The sequence below is a fragment of the Perca fluviatilis genome, chromosome 23 (genome assembly GCF_010015445.1).
Source record: "Perca fluviatilis chromosome 23, GENO_Pfluv_1.0, whole genome shotgun sequence".
Taxonomy (NCBI): domain Eukaryota; kingdom Metazoa; phylum Chordata; class Actinopteri; order Perciformes; family Percidae; genus Perca; species Perca fluviatilis.
The window spans coordinates 16923043-16946026 of record NC_053134.1 but is presented as its reverse complement, the minus strand read 5'-3'; the positions used below and the strand labels follow the sequence as shown (position 1 = coordinate 16946026).

At 41.0% G+C, this 22984-nt stretch overlaps 1 protein-coding gene across 1 annotated transcript in view; it reads left to right on the top strand.

Annotated features, from left to right (window-relative positions):
- ahcyl2b (adenosylhomocysteinase like 2b) overlaps positions 1-22984 on the top strand; it is a 47640-nt gene that overhangs the window by 18918 nt on the left and 5738 nt on the right. Inside the window, exons 2-9 of the mRNA XM_039791553.1 lie at positions 13274-13382; positions 19656-19799; positions 20267-20367; positions 20463-20565; positions 20660-20754; positions 21289-21395; positions 21941-22057; positions 22180-22243. Coding sequence (XP_039647487.1) covers positions 13274-13382; positions 19656-19799; positions 20267-20367; positions 20463-20565; positions 20660-20754; positions 21289-21395; positions 21941-22057; positions 22180-22243 — 840 coding nt within the window. The remainder of the gene's footprint in view (positions 1-13273; positions 13383-19655; positions 19800-20266; positions 20368-20462; positions 20566-20659; positions 20755-21288; positions 21396-21940; positions 22058-22179; positions 22244-22984) is intronic.

The following is a 22984-nucleotide window of genomic DNA, read 5'->3' as shown; positions in this document are numbered from 1 at the left end:
TGTACATGGGCGCGCGCTCTACCAGGTGAGCTACCCAGGCGCCCTGATATATAGTATTTTATGTGCATGATCATTTTTGTTTTTACACTTCTTGGCATAATCTTTTTTGCATCTCTTTTAGAGGATTTTGGAGAGTTGTATGCCTGTATTTGTCTATAAATTACTCCCAGATTTCAGACAGGCTGGCAGAAGCACTTTTAGGATCCTCTTTTCCTCTCCCTGCAGTCTTTTTTAATGCCATCACTCACTTTACCAGGCCTTTTGGCAGACAATATCCAAACATAAAGCTATTAAAAGCCCATTGGCACTTTGATTTGAGAGTACCCCTCCTTGCACTTAGCCGATCTCATCTTCTCTGCCTGTGTGTTCTCGTTTTAACTTTGTTTAGTCATGATCCGCTTTTCTACTGCTAGCAGCACATGGACCCTTGGCCTGACACCCAGCCAGGCTCTATGGAAAAGCATTAAAGCCAAGTTTGTCTTCCAGGAACTGTGACAGCTGTCTTAGTAGTGGCTATGTTGTCGTTAAAAAAAACAAAAAAAAAACGTATTGACCTGAATACATCTCCACTAATTACTTGCTGGTTAAAGGACACTCTCTTACAATTAGGCTTTCCTTCCACCCCTCTATATCTGGATAGAAAGCATATCGCAAGCCTATCTGAGCAACTTGTTGCCAACACAATCATTATCCCATCACCGATACGGACTTTGTGTCTGTCTGGTAAAATAAGATTTCCTGGACAATGCTAGCGTTCCAGAACGGAGCAGATGTTGACACAACACCTAACATCCTTAAGTAGCAAATCAAGTTTTCAGTTAACATTCAAATGGGTGACTAATATATCACAGGTAAATTGTGTTTTTGGTTTTGGTCCAATGCACCTGACTGAGTCAGTCTTGATAAAGGGCTTGTGTATCTTATTCAGCACTTTTTTCCCACCGGTATCTGATTTGAATATGAATCTTGGTCATTTGCGTGACCAAAGCCTGCTTGAATATTAATGTGATGCCAAAGATGTGATTTGTCATTTCCCAGTAATGATCACTCCCATTAAAATGAGCAACATTTTTAAAATCTCTTTTTATGCGTTTTTAGATGATGGCCGACTAAGATAACTTATTACCTTGCACGGCAGCTCGAACCGAACCAATCAGCGGCCGGTTTGAAGCTACTGGCAGCTACGGGCAAGGTTGGCAATCACTGGCATACGTGAAAGACAGATGGTTCATCCAATCACCTGCCAGGTATTTTTTTTAAAGTGCCTGCCCATTTCCAAGGATGGCTTCTCAGTAACAAACCATTTGGCTAGCCAGGTTAGAGAACCTACCCCTATAGATCAAGAGTGTTGTTTTTTTTTTTTTTTATTGCTATGTTGCAATTATGTCTTTCAAAATGTATTTTGACTAATTAACGGCTGTCCCCTGTGAAATAAATATTAAGTATACGTAAACTTAAGAATGCTAAAAGTTTTTTCACACCATTTGTTTTAAAATCAATGGCAAGAAAATATTTATAATAGGCACCCAAATACATTTGTGTCAAGATGAATAATTAAAATACATAAACCAGAATGATAAATAGGTTTTGTTTTTTTAATGCGCAGTCCTGGCACATTTACTCATGTACTCATGGAGCTCAGGTTGTGTTGCCAGCGATGGAGGCTGGGTTCCCCCAGAGGGGAGCAGCAGTGAAGAGGTAAACAGCTGGCTTCCCAATGGGCATGATGGAGAACAATTCTCCTTTTTTTTTTTTTTTTTTTTGAGATTATAATTTGGGCTTTTTATGGCCTTTAATCGATAGGGCAGCTTGAAAACAGGAAAGGGGAGAGATGGGGGGGACGACATGCAGCAGAAGGCCACAGGTAGGATTCCAACTCCGGCCACTGCCAAGGACTCAGACTACACGGGGCACACACTCTACTGGGTGAGCTAGAGGTTGTCCCCCTGCTCCCTTTGGGTTACCTCACAAAGGACCAACAGGTCGGGCTCGGCCTAGTTTTCCTCTAGTGCATCGCTCTTTCCCAAATCAAATAGACACACAGGCTGACTGGAAGATGTTGACAGAAGTCCCCAAATGATGGAATCTAAAATGTCTATGGGGAGCCACTGTTCTGCAACTAATTCAAAAACTCATTTTGGGAACCACAAAGCTGAGAAAGTCATAGACCGACCCCCTCCCCCCCCCAGGTCCTGTAAATCCTACTAAATGTTAAATGTTAATAGCTTTTAAAATGTGCCAAGGTGCTTAACCAACTCCTCAAAATGTCTTTGGACTGTGATTAGCATTGCTATGAATATCAGCGTCCTAACAACCTTACTTTACCAGCATCATCTCATGACTCTGCAGAAAGCTTGTTCAGTTGGACAGAAGGGGAAAACAACACAATGTGCTCTATATTTTTCTCGGTTGAATGTCTTTGTTCATATTGAGTTCAATAGAAAAAAAGCTTCACTGCCATAATGGAAGGATCACAGCTGTTTTTCTCAATCAGGGAATAGCTCCCTCACTCACTCACTCACTCACTCACTCACTCACTCACTCACTCACTCACTCACTCACTCACTCAGGCTAGGTCTCTCTCATTCAGTTTTGTCTCTGTGGACAATGGATCTTGTAGTTTGGGCTGGAGGAGGGTTGAATGATGCAGCCTTCGATGGTCTGTGGTAGCTCTTTGAGGTGAAGGCCTACAAATGGTAGACAGCTGTTTTAAGTTGATGGGTGATTTTATGTCTTGAGGGCAGTTATTATGGATGTCCTGCAGCTGCTGCTTTGAGGTGTTTAACATGTAGAGATCTGTGGGAGTTATTTTAAATATGATTTAATGGTGAGAGACGGTGCTTGTCTTTATTGTTCTCCATATATATTTACACTCTGCTTCCTCACTTACTCTTCCCACGTGTCCTCGGTTCTCTGGAGACGTCCCTCTCCCATTCCTGTTAGGGAGCAGTCACTCAAAAATGCAAAGTGCTGTAAAACACTCACAAATATCTGAATATTGGAGATTTTGAGGTCTTTTTTTATATAATGACATTTGGCACCAGATGGAAAAGCTGACAAATTAATCTCCTATGAGACAGGAGGAATTACTGTTTTTTTTTTTTTAAGCCCCTGCTATATGTGGCCATGCAAGCACAAAACCTCAGCCTCAAGCACGGATGAAATGAATAGAAATGAGCACAGATTGCGATGTAAACAAAGAAATGAATCCAAAACATGTAGCCAAGAGGGAACATGCAGGGAAACCTAACCCAAGCCCTTAACGCTGATGATCAGTTCAAGGTGATGATGCATTTTGGGAATGAATTGTGGGAATTCAAGGCAGTGTACAAAGTATTTAAGTTTGTGTGCATCACAACAAATAAAGCCAAAGCAAGCTGGCCATTTTGCTTTAATTAATGTTTTTTCTCAATTTTCTTTCTAGTACATTACCGCTTCACAAGAGCTTGTCCGCAGCAACCAGCTCTGAGTGATTCTCTAACCCAAAGTGCGCTGCTTTCTGTCTCTCCCTTAAGGTTTCTCAAGTCGGTGAACATGGCAATCTGTGAAAGAGTAACACAGTTACTGTCCGTCTCGAGGCTGTAGGACTGTAGAATATTTATCTAGGTTAATAAGGGATACAGGTTCATTTAAAATAGGCTGATAAGTTCATCCAATGCCCATGCAGTTTTACTGGGTAACCAATCGTTGTTGTTTTGAGGACCATTCTGGCTAACCATTTGTACAACGTGAAGTAAATCAACAAGTCTCAAGTATTCATTTTAGTTTGCATTTTAGGCTTAAGTCACATAGACCCAAGACAATTTTGCAACCAAATGTCAGTTGTGATGTTTCAATGTGTGGGGCTTGAGAGAGGACCCCAGACCCAGCTGACAGCTCAAGAGGCCCAGTGTTGGGTTTCTGCAGGGGTCTTCATCCCATGACCCTATTGTGTTTTGATTAGGATCAGGTTCCTTCAGACACAGGTGTGGAAACATACAGAAGATGAATCTCTTCTGGTATGGATCAACAACATGCTGTGTAAGCACAGGAAAGGCTGACTCCACATATATATATATATATATATATATATATATATATATATATATATATATATATATATATATATATATATATATATATATATATATATATATATATATATATATATATATATTAGTGGAGTCAGGTACTTTATTTTGAGAAGCCCAAAATGTTCAGGTCCTCTGCAGAAACTGGGAGAGAATAATCACATGGGACACATGCAGACACCATGCAGACAATGCAGCTGTAAAGACATTGCTGTATGTCTTTAGCATTGCGTACTAGCTTGTATTCCTATAGGTACAGCTGAGTCTACACACAGCACACTGCTACACGCAGCGTAGTGTCGCAACGGATTTCAGCATCACGATAAAGCCTTTATTATATGTTAAACATTTGGCTAATGGCATATATTGCAGGGGAAGGAGCTTGTTGTTTTCCACCAAGAATCCTAACCAGTGGAAAACGAAAGAGAGGATAGAGTGACGATTAGTGCACATTTAATTAGTAACTCATTCCCTATTGTCCTAATATAGGGCTGCAATTTAACATCCCTTTGCCCCAGAGTCCAAGGCAATGTTTTCAAATTGCTTGTTTTGCACGACCAACAGTCCAAGAACCAAAAGATACTCTGTTTTCTATCATACATTTGCTCCAAACTAACCTCAACGGGGCCGCTCACTGGACAGCAGTCGTATTACTCGTCAATTCACAGATGTTATTTGTATGACCATATGGGCATGTGCAGAGTTTGCTGGAAAAGGAGTAGGCATGCTTTTTCAAACCTCCTTGGTTAAACACAAGCCCAAGAAATGTGTGTGATGTCAGGCCTGTGTGTATTTAGTTACAAATGTGTTTTGATACGAGTCACAGACGACGTCAAACTCATCTGTCATCTTCCCGTTAACTTAAAGTCGTGATATCAGAGATACTGTTTGACTATTTCAAGACGCCATTCATTGCTCGTGTTTTAGACAGCCTCTGGATTTCATTATGCTCCCAAAGACTTGGAAACTTTTTCGCTCAACATTAATTTCTTTTCTCTTGGAGTCATGCCAAAGGCTTATTGAGTGCAGCTGAAATGCAGTTTGCTTGGCATTTTGTACTTAATATGTACATTGTTATTGTTGTAGAAAACTATTGACATTTTGTTTGATTGGGGGAAAAATAGACTGATTTTACCAAGCTGCTTTGTAGAAGAGAGAGGTGACTCACATTGACCTCCTGTTTAGACAGCCATAGCAACCAAATCAAAGCTTTTAACCTGAAGTTGGCCCACAAGCTGTTTGTTGTGTTTTTATTTAACACCCCACCCTGCTGTTTTTCAGGTAGATCTGAACTAATCTCACAAAAGGTTGCGTGCCATCTCTTCGCCATACGAGATTCAAGTTTCAGACGCAAACCCAAGCCTACCTGTAACTGAATCCACCCACCTTTGCATTGTTTTTGCTACAGCGTCTGTAGTTAATATTTTGTTCTGTCTTCCTCTTTGTGAAAGTACAGTGTGCACAAGCAGTGAGCACTTTTATGTTTGTCACTGAAGCGGTTGCATCCCTATAAATATTGAATTTGGCTGGAAAGGAAATGAGGAGCGTGTGTAACCTAATGGGTCCCAAGACGATGGAGAGGAGCAGAGAATCTAAGCACGTCAAGGTATCGGAGTATTCATCGTGGTGCTACTCAGGGCATGAAAACACTGGAGGCCATTACTGTAGTATACAATATATATGGCTAAACGTTTCGAGTTTTTATTTGTTTTACCAAAACTTACCTGAATTTGTGATATGCGGTAGATCTGTAAAAACCTGTTCGGGTCTCAGTTGTTAGTTGTTCTTCACACATTATGACGTGCTTTAGCAAAGTCTGTTTTTGTGTTGATACGGACCCTATGTCGTAGCCTGACGTAAAGCTTACATCGGGCCCAAAAAAATCAAGCTTGACCCTGCCCGAGCCCGACAATAACTGGAATTATGAGCCCGAGCCCGCTTTAAACCCGACAGTTTTTTAATACGTTGGCCGTTATAACTGACGTTCTCAACTACAATTCCGAGTTGTTTGAACTGCAGAAATCTGTTTAGAAGGGGTATGCTTGGAGAAGTAAAAAGAGGACATTGAAGGCTGACTATCATCTTTTCTGCCATGGCAAGCCTGCTTCATGTGTTGATCGTCGAAGTCCCCGCATTTTTTGCTGTCATAGTCGAGCAGCGTGCCGCACTTGGGCCTAATGCACTCGAAAAAGCCAACACGTATGTTGTCACTGCCCACGACTTGTTTAAAATGGTTCCATACCTCAAACTTTCCTCCAAACTTGCTCAAAGTTAATTCTCCTGTTTTTATTTTTTTCTTTACATCTTAAAGCTCCATGTTGCCCTTAAGCTACACCATACAGCCCAGCCGGCCCGATGTGATGTGTGCGAGTGGAGGAGACGCTGAGCATGATTATGGCATAGCTTTCTCCCCACCCAATTAGGCTAATAAAGTAATGATTAAAAAAACACAAATGCTTGATCAAGGGCCGGGCCCGAGGATAGTGGCGGGAAATGCCGGCCCGACCCGGCCCGACCCGGCCCGATGATCGATTCGGGCTCAGGATCTGGCAGAGAATCTAAACTCTAGTGACGTGCACCTCTCCAAAAATGTAACTACACGTCACGGCAACTGTGATTGGTCCACCTGGCCGTGGCTTGGTAGCGTTGCAATTCCTCGTACTCCTTTCCGGCTTCTCCTTCTCCGTAAACAACATGAAATAAATGAGAGGATTAACTTTTCTTGCTACAGCTTTCCGACCAGAAAGCACAGGGGAGACACTTTGTTTCACACATACCCCACACACACACACACACACAAACGCACACACACGCGCACGCACACACACACACACACACAAAAAAATGCCGGGTCTGCTATTCTCTTAAGAAACGCTAGAACAATGCAAACACCAGTGCACAAGTATAAACTTCGGGCCACTCACATAGGCGGGTAGAGCCCCCGCAGAGGCATAAATCCCGCTTAACGCTTTATTTTTGTAGCCACCCATAAGTGAGGGCTGGTGAATAAACAATTCCTTATTATGTAGTATTAAAATATGTCTTCATAGTGTAAGTTACAAATGATGACAAACTGTGTTAGTAGACTGTTAAAAATGAACTTATATCTGCGTACATCAATTTAAGCTTATGATTTTGCCAGTTCAGCAGGATGAGCTGCTTCTGCACCAAATGGCTGTGGTGAAACCGTACGCTATCATATCTCATAAAAGTTGCTGCTACAGTACATCTGTGCCAGTTTGTTTTCCTTGTCTCTCGCGCAGAAGGCTTTCTGTTGTTTCACCAAGCAGTTTTCTCTGCTCTGCCCTGTGCCGCAGATCCAGTGGCATTTAGCAAGCTTGCTTTTTGACTGTGTTCAGTTAGAGGGTGAGAAGGGGGGGGTTTATGTCGAGGATTTAGATTATTTGGTATTTAGGATATCCCTGTGTTTGTGTTTAACTGACAGATGAGAGTGGTATCGATCTTGTCACCTAAAGCAATTACGCACGTTTCTTTTAAGCTTGTTATTTACAATTAAGCCACTTTATTACCTGACCAGCAGGTGCTTAACACGTGGGAACTTTTTTTAACCTTATATAAATTTCTTTGCGGTGTCCTTATTAGGGGATTTACTGTATTTTCAGGACATTTTATTTTTGTTTTTGGCACTGTTGGAGTACTAGTATGTGGCAAAAGAGCACCATGTTTGAAAAGGATTTGTAATAGTTGCTTAGCAACATTAGGAACTGTTATCTGCGTTGTGCAAATGTTATTTTTCCAGGGCTATGAGTGTCAAAAACAAGTGTTGAACATTTTGTCCAAGTCATCCTTGCCAACCATCACAGTCCACCTCGGTGGGATTGCGTACACTTGGCTTCACTCCCAGTATCCCACATCCCCTCTGCTATGTGGAAAGTGGATCCTCGCCACTGCTGCCGCGTTTTCCACCAGTAGGTGACCACGTTTTCGCAACTCCACCACTTTCGCAGGTTCACCGCTGTCCAATCAATGTAATTGTGGAACTCCTACACACACCAGTGAGTGGAAGGTGGCAGTCTTGGGTGAGCTCCCCTGTGTCTCAGTATTGAGTTAACATTCATAATTCACATCATGTCATTAGGTTCCCAATCAGTCACCATCCATAATGTAAGGAGTGCACTGCAAGGTTAGAGAGGCTGAGGGACGGTGGAAGACCATAAATGTCGCAGAAATGGAAAAAGAATGGCCGAGAGAAAGTCTTGTCTAGTCCTGTAGTTGATATGGCATGAAAACCGATAGTTGTTTGTTTACATACATACATACATACATACATACCCCTAACCCTATTTATTTATTTTCTCTTGGAGTATTTGCCTCTGAGTTTTCAATGTAAAATAATAGATGAAAGAAAATCAAACCCAGTGATGTTGTAACTAGAGGTTTTTGGATGTCATAATGACATTTCTGTCTTCCGCTGCGCTCTAAATTTTAGACCGATTGAATGAACTCCCCATAATGACTTTTCCAAAATAGCAGCCAGGGTTTTGGAAAAAGCTTTTTTCAAGTGTTGCTGAGTCATGTAGACCTATTGAGTGTACTAGCACAGGTGTTGCTGTCATCGTTAGTTGTCCTCGGTGGATGCAACATAAGGCATAACGAGTCTCTCCGTGAGGTTGTGTCATGTCGTGATGACGTCACGTTTGTTGTGTGAGCACAGGTCACCCAGACTTGATTAACCCGTGTAGTCTAGTAATTATCTTTTTTTTTTTCTTTTTTTTTTTATCATATCAGCATGCAACAGCTCATAATAGAACACACTTCATTCACAGATACAGAAAGACTCCGAGCAGGGTAGTAAGCTGCAGGAACAGCTGACCAGCATTTGGCTGGCGGGCTATTGTAAGCGGCTGTGGCTAAGAGCTTCGGCTCATTCACTGCCTTGAAATAAATCGTAAAGTCTCATTGCAGCAAGTTAAAATATATAGATTTCTTTGACAAGATTGTATGGCCTGTTATAAGTCATAGTATGGTGAATAATTACAGAAATCTGCACCATGATTTGTTCTTGCGTCTATTGCTCATTTATGCTATGTTTTATATTAATAATTCTGGATATTTTGTTTTTTTGCTTGCCAAGGACCAGCTACAGAATGTTATTATATGTATGTATGTATGTATGTACGTATGTACGTACGTAGTAATACTTTGAGAAAGACCCAAAGAGTGAGAGCAAGAAGCAAACAACGGTGTGATTTTCCTCTGGCAGTACCCCCTGTTCTGAGGGTGATAATCTTGTCCAAAAACGTGTCCTAAGCTCCTGTATCCCCTCCTCCTGAGCTCCCAAAATGGCCCTCAATCCTTCAGTGCAACTCTGAGTTTCTAAAGCCCCTCATCTAACCTCCATCTGATAAACCTGGAGAAACCAACAGCACTATTATAGCCTGTTATAGGGGGCAGGGTTATTGGTACATTCAGCTACACTCCTAAAATGAGTTTTATCCTACAGTACTATATACACATCAATTTATTCTTAGTTCATCTTCCTCTAACTTGTGTTATATTATGCTTTGGTCATTTAGTTTATTTAGGGTTTTATATTCTGCATCATTGGCGAGGACTCTGGAAGCTTTTGGATAGAAAGTCTTTAAGATGACAAGTAGTTTTTTTTTTGTGCACCAAATTTGGGTTACATTGTATTAATTCAATAGAGTCCCACCCTAGATTTTGAGCAATACATTTAGTATTCAGTTTTCTATCACTTTTTCAATACACAGTCCTAAAATTACACATCATAATTGCCTCGGGTCAGCAGAGGCAAAGTTTAGCTTTGGTTTTCAGGGACCCCAATCTCTTGAACAATCAACAATTAAACAAGAATACAGAGGTAGGAGAGAGGGAGGGATTTTTCAGGGAAAATAAAAAGGAAATGGGGAAACAATTCATTGCATTGTGTTTGCCGGCACATGGTTGGATCAGTTTGGGCTGGATTGCAGGAAAGCGGAGGCTAAAAAGAGGCAGAGGGGGAAGAGGCAGCCTATGAAATGATCAGACCTTGACGAGGCACCCCCCCCCCCTGTCAATGCACAAGGCCTCGAATCAGACACCCACCATACTTGCAACTTTTGCACACCCCCACACATATGTGGCAATGCTGAAGAAAAAAAAGAATGGGGAAAGCAGTGAGCCCTGTGTGAAAAAGGTAAGAAGAAAAGACCGAATAGAAGCAAAGGTGATGCCCTGACATTAGTTTCTGGAGGTTTAGAACATCAGGATCTGGATGAAGCTGAAAGGAAAAAAACTCAAGAGCCAACAGTTGGCTGATATTGGAAGTGAAAGTAAGCAAATGGTACATTTGTTTGCATTGGATTTCAACAATTTCAGTGTCGGGGAAATGGTTTCCTGGCTTGTCTCTATGTGTTATGGTTGATTGTTGATGATTTTCAACTTACACATCCATGATTTTTTTAACTGCAGAATAACATTAGACAATCTGCTTCCCGTTTACACCGGCACATGCATTCCCAGTGTATGCAAATGGTCATGTGATGTGCGTTGTCAGATAAGTTAATTTGGACGAAGATCAGTTCTGCTATAAAGCTAAAGCGCTTGTGTGGACGGAGATCATTTTTGTTTCAAACCGCTGTTTACGTAGTAGTGTGGATGTAGCCAGAGAGCTGCGATGTTCCATTATGGACCTCTCCATGCCTGGCTGGAAAGGTGTTGATGCTCCAGGCTGCATTATAGCCATGGGACACCGCACTACTTAAGAAAAGAGATTACTGAACTGAGGGAGTTAAACTAATGGTACAGAAACTAGAAAAACTGTTGATTTCACGTGTCGACCTAAAACCTCTGGTTATGAGGACTCAATGTTCTTTGTGATTGGACAGCAGCTCCAACCCTTGGCACATGAAGGAGCAGGGGTGGAAAGTTTGAGGGACTTGTACTTTACTTGTGTCTTTTCATGGCACTTCTACTCCATTACATGTCAGAGGGAAATATTGTAATTTTTATTTCACTACAGTTATTTGACAGCTTCTACATTACTGATATTACTTTAATGCGTGAGTAATAATAATCTAACAATATAATATATATAATAGTTTTTAGTTTACAATGTGGTATTTGTACTTTTACTTAAAGTGATGGTTTGGAGTAATTTCACCATAGGGTCCTTTGCACCATGACCTCGAGCCAAACACCGAAGCTTTTTTCACCTGGGTCGAACATTGGGAGAGTTAGTGTCGAGTAGCATTATCAGCCGAATAGCTTAGCGCAGGGGCTAATGGATCCAGTGATGTATCTCGTAAATGACCCCGCTAATAATGCCTGAAATGATACCAAACTTCTACACTAGTACAAATAGGTTATGTACTCATAAAACGATGGATTGGAAAGTTTGTAAGTACACCAGAAGTGTATGTAAATAACACTTGCCTGCTGGCTTCTGCTCTCTGCTGTTGTTGTTGTTGTTGTTGTTGTTGTTGCTGCTGGCAGTAAGACGAGTGCTTAGGGACGTCTACAAATTACAACACCGAAAAGAGATGCAACAAAAATATTTATTCATTTAACTTCTTTTTTTTAAAGTAAGTGCTGTAGTATAACTAGCAGGAGACGAGTTATAATTGAGGTAAGTTTGGAGACATTACCTTATTTAATCATTAAATTAATAAATGTTTTTGTTGCATCTCTTTTCGGTGTTGTAATTTGTTGACTGCCCTAAGCACTCTTACTGCCCGGTAGTAACAGCAGCAGCAACAGAGACGAGAAGTGTTATTTACATACACTTCTGGTGTACTTACAAACTTTCCATTCCATCGTTTTATGAGTACATAACCTATTTGTACTAGTGTAGAAGTTTGGTATCATTTCAGGCATTATTAGTGGGGTCATTTACGAGATACATCACTGGATCCATTAACTCCTGCGCTAAGCTATTCAGCTGACAACGCTACTCTATGCTAACTCTCCCAATGTTCGACCCAGGTGAAAAAAGCTTCTGGGGGGGTGTTTGGCTCGAGGTCATGGTGCAAAGGACCCTAGGGTGAAATTACTCCGAACCATCACTTTAAGTAAAGGATCTGAATATACACACACACACACACACACACACACACACACACACACACACACACACACACACACACACACACACACACACACACACACACACACACACACACACACACACACACAGCTTCCTGGTATCTGATGTGCATACGCACACAAAGGATGTGTCTGAATGTCAAAAATTTTGTAAAATCTCAGATTTTAAAAACATGAAAATAGTTGATTGTTTTGTACTCGAGGACAATGCAAAATCGTTCTGCTTCTCTTCATCAAATGATTAAAGCTTTTCACCACCTCCGTCAGAGGGCCGTGGCATCGGCCAACTCTCTCACATCCCAATACATTTCTTGACAGAAGGATTTGCTGTGATTTGTGGGCGTCATTCAAGCACTTTTCTCAGTCGGAGATGAAAGAACATTTCATGTTGTTTTCATGCTTCGCTACACACATCCCACCTAACATGTTTTGTTCTTGTTGAGTAGTTTTATGGTAGGAATAAGTCAGCTATTAATACTCTCTTAATATCAGTACATGAATTATGATGCACCGAGTTATTGACTCTGTAATAAGGAAAAGATTAATAAAGCGATAGAATCATGGTCAGTTTGTGGCCTGACTACAGTTGATAGCCAAATGCCTATTTCACAGACAGACCCAGGGTGAACTGTTGTACCTTGCGTCAGCTGTGTGGCCTTGTCGCTGGTTGATAATAGCCCCCATTGTTTCCATTATCTTTTTAAAGTCAGAGTGAACTCAGAGCTGGTCTCTTTCTGACAGCAGTGCACTTGTTCTGTCTCTCCTTTTTATTAAGAGTCTTTTCTTATATTTCTAAGAAAAAAATACATTTTGTAGTCTGCAGTCCTTGCACAAACCCAACATGACCTGACTTAAAAAGAAATGGAGTCATTACAGATACAGTCCAAGATTCCTCTTAAGGTTTGGCTCTTGAATTTGCAAGTGTCATCATAACCCTAATTAAGGTTACGAAAGTGTATGCTTACACAAGAACTGTACTAAGCCTGGTTCTCATTTCCATAAAGCAAGATATACCTTATATGTTCCCACTTGAAAATGAGTTATGACAAAAAATAAGTTGTTCATGTGATCCTCATTAATTCACTGGTACAGTCTGTATCGAGTTCTGATCTCTGTCCCCTTTGTCTTCCCACCAGCAGATCCAGTTCGCGGACCAGAAGCAGGAGTTCAACAAGCGCCCCTCCAAGATCGGCCGGCGCTCCCTGTCCCGCTCCATCTCCCAGTCCTCCACAGACAGCTACAGCTCAGGTAGACGCACACAAACACACTCTCTTCCTATTGCTCAATGTCAATAGCCCGCTGCTTATCAGACACGGCAGTGAATGTGACATGTTTCCCTTACGTTTTTTTTTTTTTTTATGACCCCAAAGATATCGCAAGTGTTTCACCTGAAAGAGTAGTTGGGAGACCTTGTCTGTTTCCTTTGGTTTTTTTTTTCCAGCTCAACTCTGTCATTGTCTCTTTAGCTTGCATTCTCACACTCTGACGCTGCTGTTCATGTGAAACTGTGGGCTCTGTGTTAGAGGATTAGCTGCAGGTGGCGGGGGAGTTGAAACTGGTTGGTTGAGTGCTGGACTATTTCTTGGCCGGGCACAGTGATTTCATGAAGTCTTGTCGTCACCCTGAGGACAGTGGATAAGAGTACTGTATTTCACAAAATGGCAAACTATTCCTAACATAAGGCAAAGCCCGTAAAAAAAGTTCTGGCTTTAGTATTGAGAAATAGTAGGACAGCATCAAAATGAGTGAGCACAGTCTGATATGAATAATCCTGTTCCTTTTGTGCCCCTTCTCTGCTCTCTCTTAATCTTTTGCCCTCTTGTCATTACCACTCAAAGAGCCTTTTAAACTTGAAGCAGCTTAAGCAGCAGCATATAAACATTTCCAAAAACTCTGCTTTTAGAGCTCCTGCTGTGTGTCAGGGTCATTCACAGGACATAGATCTTCCAATGACACCATTAACATGATGAATTAATCTGTACCGCTTAGCTCTAGTGGCAACAAATGATAGACAAACAGATGGACGACAAATGGACTTTCAGTCAGTATTGGTGGATAGCTGTAATGGGGCCCTCAGGTCAGCTGTGCTAAAACATTCTAAGTATTCAGTACTCTTACTGAGAAAGGATGAAACATTTTGAAACCACAGACGGTAAGAGCCTGTTACCTGCTCCTTTTCTGCTCACTGTGGCTGTTTGTACTATTGCTCCCTCCTCAATATTTAAAACCGATCCGCTGACCATATAGTGCACAATATGCCTTTATCTGGTTGATTAGACCTGTTTTTATTGAAGAATAACACCACTAATGATGCTCTGCTAACTTGGTGACAAAAACGTTGCATTTTCTATGGTGTCTTCACAATAAAAGCATCCCGCTGTTTCGCCAGTGGAAACCAAAACACAGATTTTCAGGTCGAAGCTACAAAAATACTGGGAGCTGAACACAGAGACTTCTTAAAACAGTTTTCTCTCTAGTCTCCAGCACGCACACACTGGAGTTTACCTACTGAGGACACAGCTAAGGGGAGGAGACAGTCACGCGTTGGCCATGGTCTGCCCTGCTACAGGAGCAGGACCACAGCGGCACGGCTTGGCGCAGCTACACCTTGCTGTGAAGTGCATGTCATCACAGCTTGGCTTAAGAAGACCGACCTGGGCCCATTGGAAAAAAAAACCCTGAGACTGTTTCTTTAAAAAAAAAAAAGCCTTGGCTAATACCTAAAATATAAAGTAAACAAATCACAGAGGGGGGGGGTATATGTTAGTGTTCTTTCATATAGAAGAAAGAAGAAGTTTTATTATTACTAATAAGTTATTATTCGTCACATACAATCGTACAGTACTTCTGCCCCTGTTTTGATCCTTACGTTTGATGTAATTAACGTACATTTCTGAGCAGGTAGTCTGCAAGAGCCTGTTTAACCCCACGTCTTACTGCTTGAATCTTATATATTTTAATGTTTTGTTAAAAATTCAGCTTTCGCTTCAGCTCTAGATCAAAATTGTCACACCCGATGCAGGGACCCTTTCTAAAGTGAGATTTGAATTGGTTCCAATTTCCTTGAAACACACATCTTGTGTTCTACATTCTTTCTCTTCACTTTTCTGCGCTTCTCTCCTCAGCATTTATTCACTTCGCTCCTGCAACCAGATCATTAAAACACTCGCCCTTCCAAGAACCTTCCTCTCCAACCTGAGGGTGCCAGATCATGACTAAAGTAATGAACGGGATTGTTTTCTGACATAGTGAGATAGTGATGAGAGCACTTAATCTGCATTTATTTTACTCATTGCTTTGACAAGCTCACTTTTGCCTGTCCTGTTGGATTCTTATCAAACAGCAGCAATTGTAAATTGAGTTAATGGTGTCACTGCTGCCAATATTAAGGTTATTTTCAGAAACATGTGCAACCCTGTTACATCCCCTTTTGAACTGTTTTGTGCTCTTTTTTTCTTTTTTTTTTTTCTCCCACGTTTGTGCTGATTCCCTGTCTTCTCCCATAATTCCCTCAGCAGAGTGCCTCTTATTTCACTGATGGTTCCCACAGTGCTGAGGACAAGCTGAACACATCAGTAGTACTTTTCCCAAGACCACTTTGGTGTAGCTTAGATCATGTTTAATAAGGGTTCCTCTTCAGGTGGTGGACCAAGTCTGTACACTCCTAGCAGAAACACATTTATGAATCAGCTTGTAAGAACTTCCAACATGTCAGTATTTTGTATGGAAATATAAGAAAAATAAGAAATCCACGTCTTTGTGTTAATTGTTGTTATATAAAAGACATTTTTATGGAGTTCACTGATTCTAACATGTTGTTAAATATGCAGATGGAAATAAGAGTTGTAGATTCATAAAACCAAAATCATTGTCATGACATTACATTACACTCAAAGGGGAAACTTGCAGTGTTGGGAAAGTTCACTTTCTACATGAACTAGTTAAAAGTTCAGTTCACAAATTTTAAAATGAACTAGTTCAGTTCATAGTTCATACTTCAAAATGTTTAACTAAGTTCACAGTTCCAAAAATGAACTAGTTCATAGTTCTTTCTTTCGATATGTTGCTGCGAGCTATTATTTTTCAAAACTATTGCCACAGCCCATATACAACCACAGACTGCAATTATTTTATCAGTTTTAACACTGAAACTATGCGTCATATTCTATCTTCATATCCAATCCGTTCAATGCGTTTCAGGTTTGATGTGGATGTGACTGAAGTGCGGATTTTCTTTTTGAAAGCCGGCAAGCAAAGTTTGCACAGAAATGTAAGATATGTCCATCCTCGCCGACCTGGTCATAAAACTGGTTTAAATGATCATACGTCGCCTCCATGCTGCTTTTTGTTTTGATGACGCATGCGGCGGTGCGACGCTGGTGGCTGGTGTTGCCAGATTGGGTGTTTTTTCTGCTACATATTGAGGCCTGTTTACGGTGTGTTTTAGCTGGGTTTTCACCTGGAAGGCTCTATAGAAATCTGGCACCCTATTGAACTAAGTTAAACGGAAGCGAACGTTCAAAATATGAACAAGTTCATGAACCATCGTTCAGTGAACGCGTTCAGACACAACACTGGAAACTTGAGGTGTACTCCTGCATATGTGAAAATATTGTACAACATTTACATTAAGAGGGAGCTGCACAAAATCTGATAAATGGCCTCAAATGATGCGACTCTGGGGTTGAAGACTAAAAGTTAGAAAGAAGTGAGCTTGCCAGACCTCTGTAGCCTGCTCCCTAATCTCTATATGAAGCTAACGGCTTTAGGCTACTAGCATTACACAACTGAATCTCCGATCTGAACTCTTGGTGGTCAAATTGCATCGTGGGTAATGTAGGAATGAGTTTTCATAAGCAGAAGTCTAATTAAAGTCTATTGTGAGTCTGGCAATGTTATACAAAGCTAGTGCAAAGATAAACTGATGGAGTACTCTTTTAATGCACAACAAAGCCTTACATTTAAAAAAAAAAAAAACGAATCTGTAATAACGGTCTTAGTAGTGACTGATACTTTAAAAATAAGACCAAGTATGTGGTTTGAGTTGTGGGGTATGTTGAGTATATATCTAGTATATATATCTAAAATCCTTGTGTGTGTGAATGTGGAAGACATTTGTTTACCAGTACAAATGTCTTTGGCTTTGTTCCAGTATCCGTTGCAAGTATCAGTACATCCCCCCCTAAGATCTCCTCGGCTCCCACTCTCTCCCACCCTTTCTTCCTGTCAGTACGGATGGCAGATTTCAAAAGACAATGGTAGACTCATGGATTATTACCTTTTTAAAGCCTTTCCCCTCCTGGCACAGTACAGCATGTTCTTTAACTCCAGTATTGTTACAGTGCTGGCGAGGTACCCAGTGTTATCTGGTACTGGTCCATGGCCATTTTGGAAGGGTGGTAGGAGTGATAATGGTAATAGTGTTCCTGCTCTAGACAAGAGGGGACTGCACCTGTGTAGTGAGTCAGCCTGCAGCACAGTCAGGAACCACACAGTGCTGGTGCCAGACATGGAGGCATCTCATTACCAAGTATGTGGCTGTATACTGTGGGCACTATTGTTTATATCTCCCAGAGGTGCACTGATACCTCTCTGACTGGTTTCTTTTATTCTGTAGTGTTAAAACACATTTGTGCTGTGTGTTGTACTGCAGTCTTGTATTGTGAAGAGACTGGAGTGTTTCAGAGGGTTTTGCAGACAGCTTTTTAATCAATTAAACGTGGTGCCGTGCAGAATCTGTGGCCTGCCAAAGTCAAATGGCTGGGTTGGTAAAAATGCAGGCTTTATTCTCAGTGAAGAAACCAAAGGCACAATTGTTTGTTCTGCACTTTAAAACTTTAACACTCTGAATTGCCTTGTTGTTGAAAGGGACATAGAAATAAAATTGCCTTGCCTTATTCATAGTGCTATACATAAAACATAAAGGCATTAAGACGAGATCTAAAAAGAACACAAGGCATTATAAAAAGACTAAAGAATTAAAACAAAGTTAAACAGAAGGTTAAAATAACATGAACTAGAATAAAGACGGTAGAATAGAAATTATGATATAAGATATGAAACAACGTTAAAGTTAATAAGATGCAGTGGCAAACAGAAAAGTTTTAAGCCCTGATTTTAGAAGAACTGAGAGTTGGAGCAGACTTCAAATTCTCTGGGAATTTGTTCCAGATTATGTGGTTGCATACAAACTGGAAACTGGCAAGACAACCTGAGAGGTGTGGACGCTTCATAACGGAGCAGCAGATCAAAAATGTATTTCGGGGCAAGGGTCCTGTCTGTCCTGGCCATCTTCTCTCCTGTCTGCATTGACGGCAGACATATTTGCTTTGTGTTGATCTGAATGGCGGTGATTTGAGAAGCGACAGTGCAGCTTAGTGGCAACCATTAACATTACATGTAGTCCCTTTATCTCTCATCTTAGTTTTGTAAAGACATTGAGGCTGTGATGTTTTGTCTGTGGCGCTGAGGCTGCTGTGTGTCAGGGTGCATCATCTTAGGCCTGGCCCGATGGGTGTCACAGACAAAAATGGTCTTATTAGTGCTTTAACTGCTCTAAAAAGATGCCTGCTTCCCCAGAACAGATTGGCGTTAACAATTGAATTGATCCCCTTCAGACCACAGGTTTTGTTGAGCCATGTGTTGAGTCCTCTCTTGACTGTTGACAGTGGTCCGCTAGCAAAAGAAAACAGGCTACTTTGTCCAAACAGTTCAGTGAAATCCTGCTTAAGCACTTACGAGACTTTTATGCCTTTTTTTTTCTTTCAGATGACACATGTCCAAACTTATCAATAGTCCTCTCCACCTCTGCCTCATGGAGATTTATAATCAAACACGTTTTACTGTTGTAATTGGAAACCTCGCTAGTCGCTAATGTGGACAGCCAAAGGCAGGCATAAACACAGACCATGGTCAGAATGTCATGGAGGTCAGAAGTCATCTGCATTGTGATTATCCTTGTTTTGGGTACGAGCAGGCTTCTGTAACAATTTATTACAGTCTGCACTTTTTCGATTCTGATAGCGGAGAGGCATTGTGTAGACCAGAGTACAGTACAGGCAAAAAGTTTGGACACACCTTCTCATTCAATGTGTTTCTTTATTTTCATGACTATTTACATTGTAGATTCTCACTGAAGGCATCAAAACTATGAATGAATTTTAGATTCTTCAAAGTAGCCACCCTTTGCTCTTTTTGATAACTCTGCAAACCCTTGGTGTTCTCTCAATGAGCTTCATGAGGTAGTCACCTGAAATGGTTTTCACTTCACAGGTGTGCCTTGTCAGGGTTAATTAGTGGAATTTTTCCCTTATTAATAAAAAAAGCAAAGTGTGGCTACTTTGAAGAATCTAAAATATAAGACATGTTTTCAGTTATTTCACACTTTTTTGTTAAGTACATAATTCCATATTTGTTCATTCATAGTTTTGATGCCTTCAGTGAGAATCTACAGTGTAAATAGTCAATAAAACCTTCTTCAGTATGGCACCCATACTGACAGTACTGACGTTTCTTTTTCAGCGGCGTCCTACACGGACAGCTCTGACGATGAGACGTCTCCTCGGGACAAACAGCAGAAGAACTCTAAGGGCAACGGAGACTTTTGCATCAAAAACATCAAACAGGCCGACTTTGGCCGCAGAGAGATTGAAATCGCAGAGCAAGGTAAGCCAAACGACCACCACCGTTCACTTAAAATAAGGGCAAACTTAAGAGTCAGTGGTTTGCCAAATTGCCAAATGTAGTGCAAGTTTTAACTGTAACCGCAGTAAAAGGGGGTGTGGTGCTGCCTCCTCCACATTGCTGAGTGACCATATGTTCCATGCCACTGCAAATGAGAACACCATTTAAGAACCAACATATTATTCACATAATCCCTTAATTACCTCACAGAACATAGAGAGCCTCAGCTGAACACTGCAGGCTACGTTCTCTCTGTCACACACACACACACACACACACACACACACACACACACACACACACACACACACACCCTTAGCATCAGTAACTCCTTCAGCTGGATGAGTCGAGGGATTAGTGATGAAGTATTAGAAGGATTAAATGATGGGAATTCCTTAACCATCCAGCTGATTATCCACTTATGTTTTCGGTTTGTACTTCTCTTTCAGAGATGCCCGCCCTGATGGCTCTGAGGAAGCGAGCCCAGGGGGAGAAACCCCTCGCCGGTGCCAAGGTGGTGGGCTGCACCCACATCACTGCCCAGACTGCTGTGAGTAGGAATGCAACACACACACAGCCCACACATAAGACAGTTTTACTGCAGCAGCTACAACAAAAAGTCCAAATTGACCCTCGTCTCCTCAGGTGCTGATGGAGACTCTGTCAGCTTTGGGGGCTCAGTGCAGATGGGCAGCCTGCAACATCTACTCCACCCAGAATGAAGTGGCAGCTGCCCTGGCAGAGGGAGGTGAGACTGGAAGTTTGTCTGCCCTTTTCTTCTTTGTCTTTCATTTCATAAAACCTTTCTGTCTATGTGTAACATGCTTCCGGTCTCTTTCTAGGTTTCAGTGTGTTTGCATGGAAGGGTGAGTCAGAGGACGACTTCTGGTGGTGCATCGATCGCTGTGTCAACGTGGAAGGCTGGCAACCCAACATGGTATAACACCTACATTCTAAATAAAGCTTACTTAATCATCTTTTCTTTTTATTCCCATTCTAAAATCCCTGTTGATGATGCTGCTGTTTTCACCAGACAACTAAATCTTTTTCAAATGCAATGAATCTGTTTTTACACTGGGTAGGATTACAGGAAGGATAATGGGTATTTTACAAAATAAAACCTGCCTTTTTTTTTTTTTTTTCAACCATAACATTTGTTAGACATGTAGGACAGCACTGCAGAAATAAGTTATTAAAATCTTTTCATGGATTTAGATATAGATGTGGTTACACCAATTTCCTTCTTTTGAATGTTTAAGATAAAACACTTGACTCAATTAAAATTTGTTAACTGACCCTGCAGATAATCTACAAGTTTAAGAGTAAATTTCAGGTATTAAGAAAGTTTTTTTTCGTCTTTTCCTGTTTTTGGCTCTCGCTCTCTCTCTCTCTCCCTCTCCCTCCCTCCCTCCCTCCCTCCCTCCCTCTCTTCCTCCCACTCTGCTCATCTTCGTCTCCAATTGTCTGTCAGATCTTGGATGACGGTGGAGACCTGACTCACTGGATCTATAAAAAATACCCCAACATGTTCAAGAAGATTAAGGGCATTGTAGAGGAGAGTGTTACCGGTGTGCACAGGTGGGACACAACTCTCATCCTCTCTTGCCTTTGTAGTTGTCTTAAGCAATGTTGTTGGTAGTCAATTAAAACCACAAAGTATTTTCAATGAGAGAATATACAAGTCAGACACACATTCACACACACTCACACTCACACTCACACACACACACACACACACACACACACACACACACACACACACACACACACACACACACACACACACACACACACTTTCTATAGTTTCTGGTGTGGTAACATTGCCATCTAGTGGTGAACATTTTACCACCATTAACAGTGCACTATGACTACACAATTAAGGCATTGCTGTGTATATACTGTGAGAGTAGAATGTTAAGTAGAACTGTTTAATATTGGTTTATTATTTAGTGATAAATAATAACAAATTATTGTATGATGAAACTAAGTCTGTCCTTTATATATGACTGGTGATTCCAAACTGAACACTTAACATAAAAAATTATGTATTTTGTTGTATTTTATTTTGTGTCACTGACCCTATCTCACATTTAACATCTGTTTTAATGTGTGTCTGTATGTAGGTTGTACCAGCTGTCCAAAGCAGGAAAGCTGTGTGTTCCAGCCATGAACGTCAACGACTCTGTGACTAAGCAGAAGTTTGACAACCTCTACTGCTGCAGGGAGTCCATCTTAGACGGGTATGAAACAGTCTCCTCTTTAACCTCATTAGGGATTAGAAAACAGAAAATGATTGTTGTTTGAGCATTTAATGTTGCAGTGCAATTCCACCCACATGAAATAATTGTGTTTCTGTCCTCAGCCTGAAGAGGACCACTGATGTCATGTTTGGAGGCAAACAGGTGGTGGTGTGCGGATATGGAGAGGTAAGGCCGACATTTTCCTGCCATCTTGTACACAAGAGAGACCTAATAAGTGAAATACAAGTCAGGCGAAATCCCATTAAAGCTGAAATAAATCCACTTGTGAAAATGGAGGGATGTAGGTTAGAAGACAAGTAAGATGATAATTTCCCCCCTTTTTAAGGCACCAAAGCAAGTCAGGGAATTGCAAATGTGGTTACACAATTCAGTATACAAAAAGGTTGTCTTGAAACAACTTTATTAATATAACCATCCACATGTAGAAAATCCTTACTGACTGTAGCAGAAGCTAGCTGCTGTTGCCAGCTTTTGTTAGAACTTATTTGCGTGCCATATTTTGATCAAATGTTCATTATAAATGAGGGCACATGGTTTGCTATCCTATTCCTTGTCCCTTGTAGTTGATTTGTTATGGCAAGCAGTGATTCCCAACCAGGGGTACCTGTTTCCCAGGGGGTTCTTTTTCAGTTATCAGGGGGTATGTGGGAAATATTGGAATAATTCATCTAATTCGAAAAACCATATATCATTTGTTCTTTTATAAGTGAAGATAAAACACATGATAAAATAAACAAATAACCAGTAAGATACCAGCAGAACACCACCTGCTGCTTCTGTGATTGAGAGTGCTTTAAAACTAGCAAAGCAAGCAGGGAAGTCACAGCGGCTAAACACTTATGGACAAATGATGAAATGATGATGAATGAAACTTAACTGTTCTACTGTATGATAATATCTCATGTC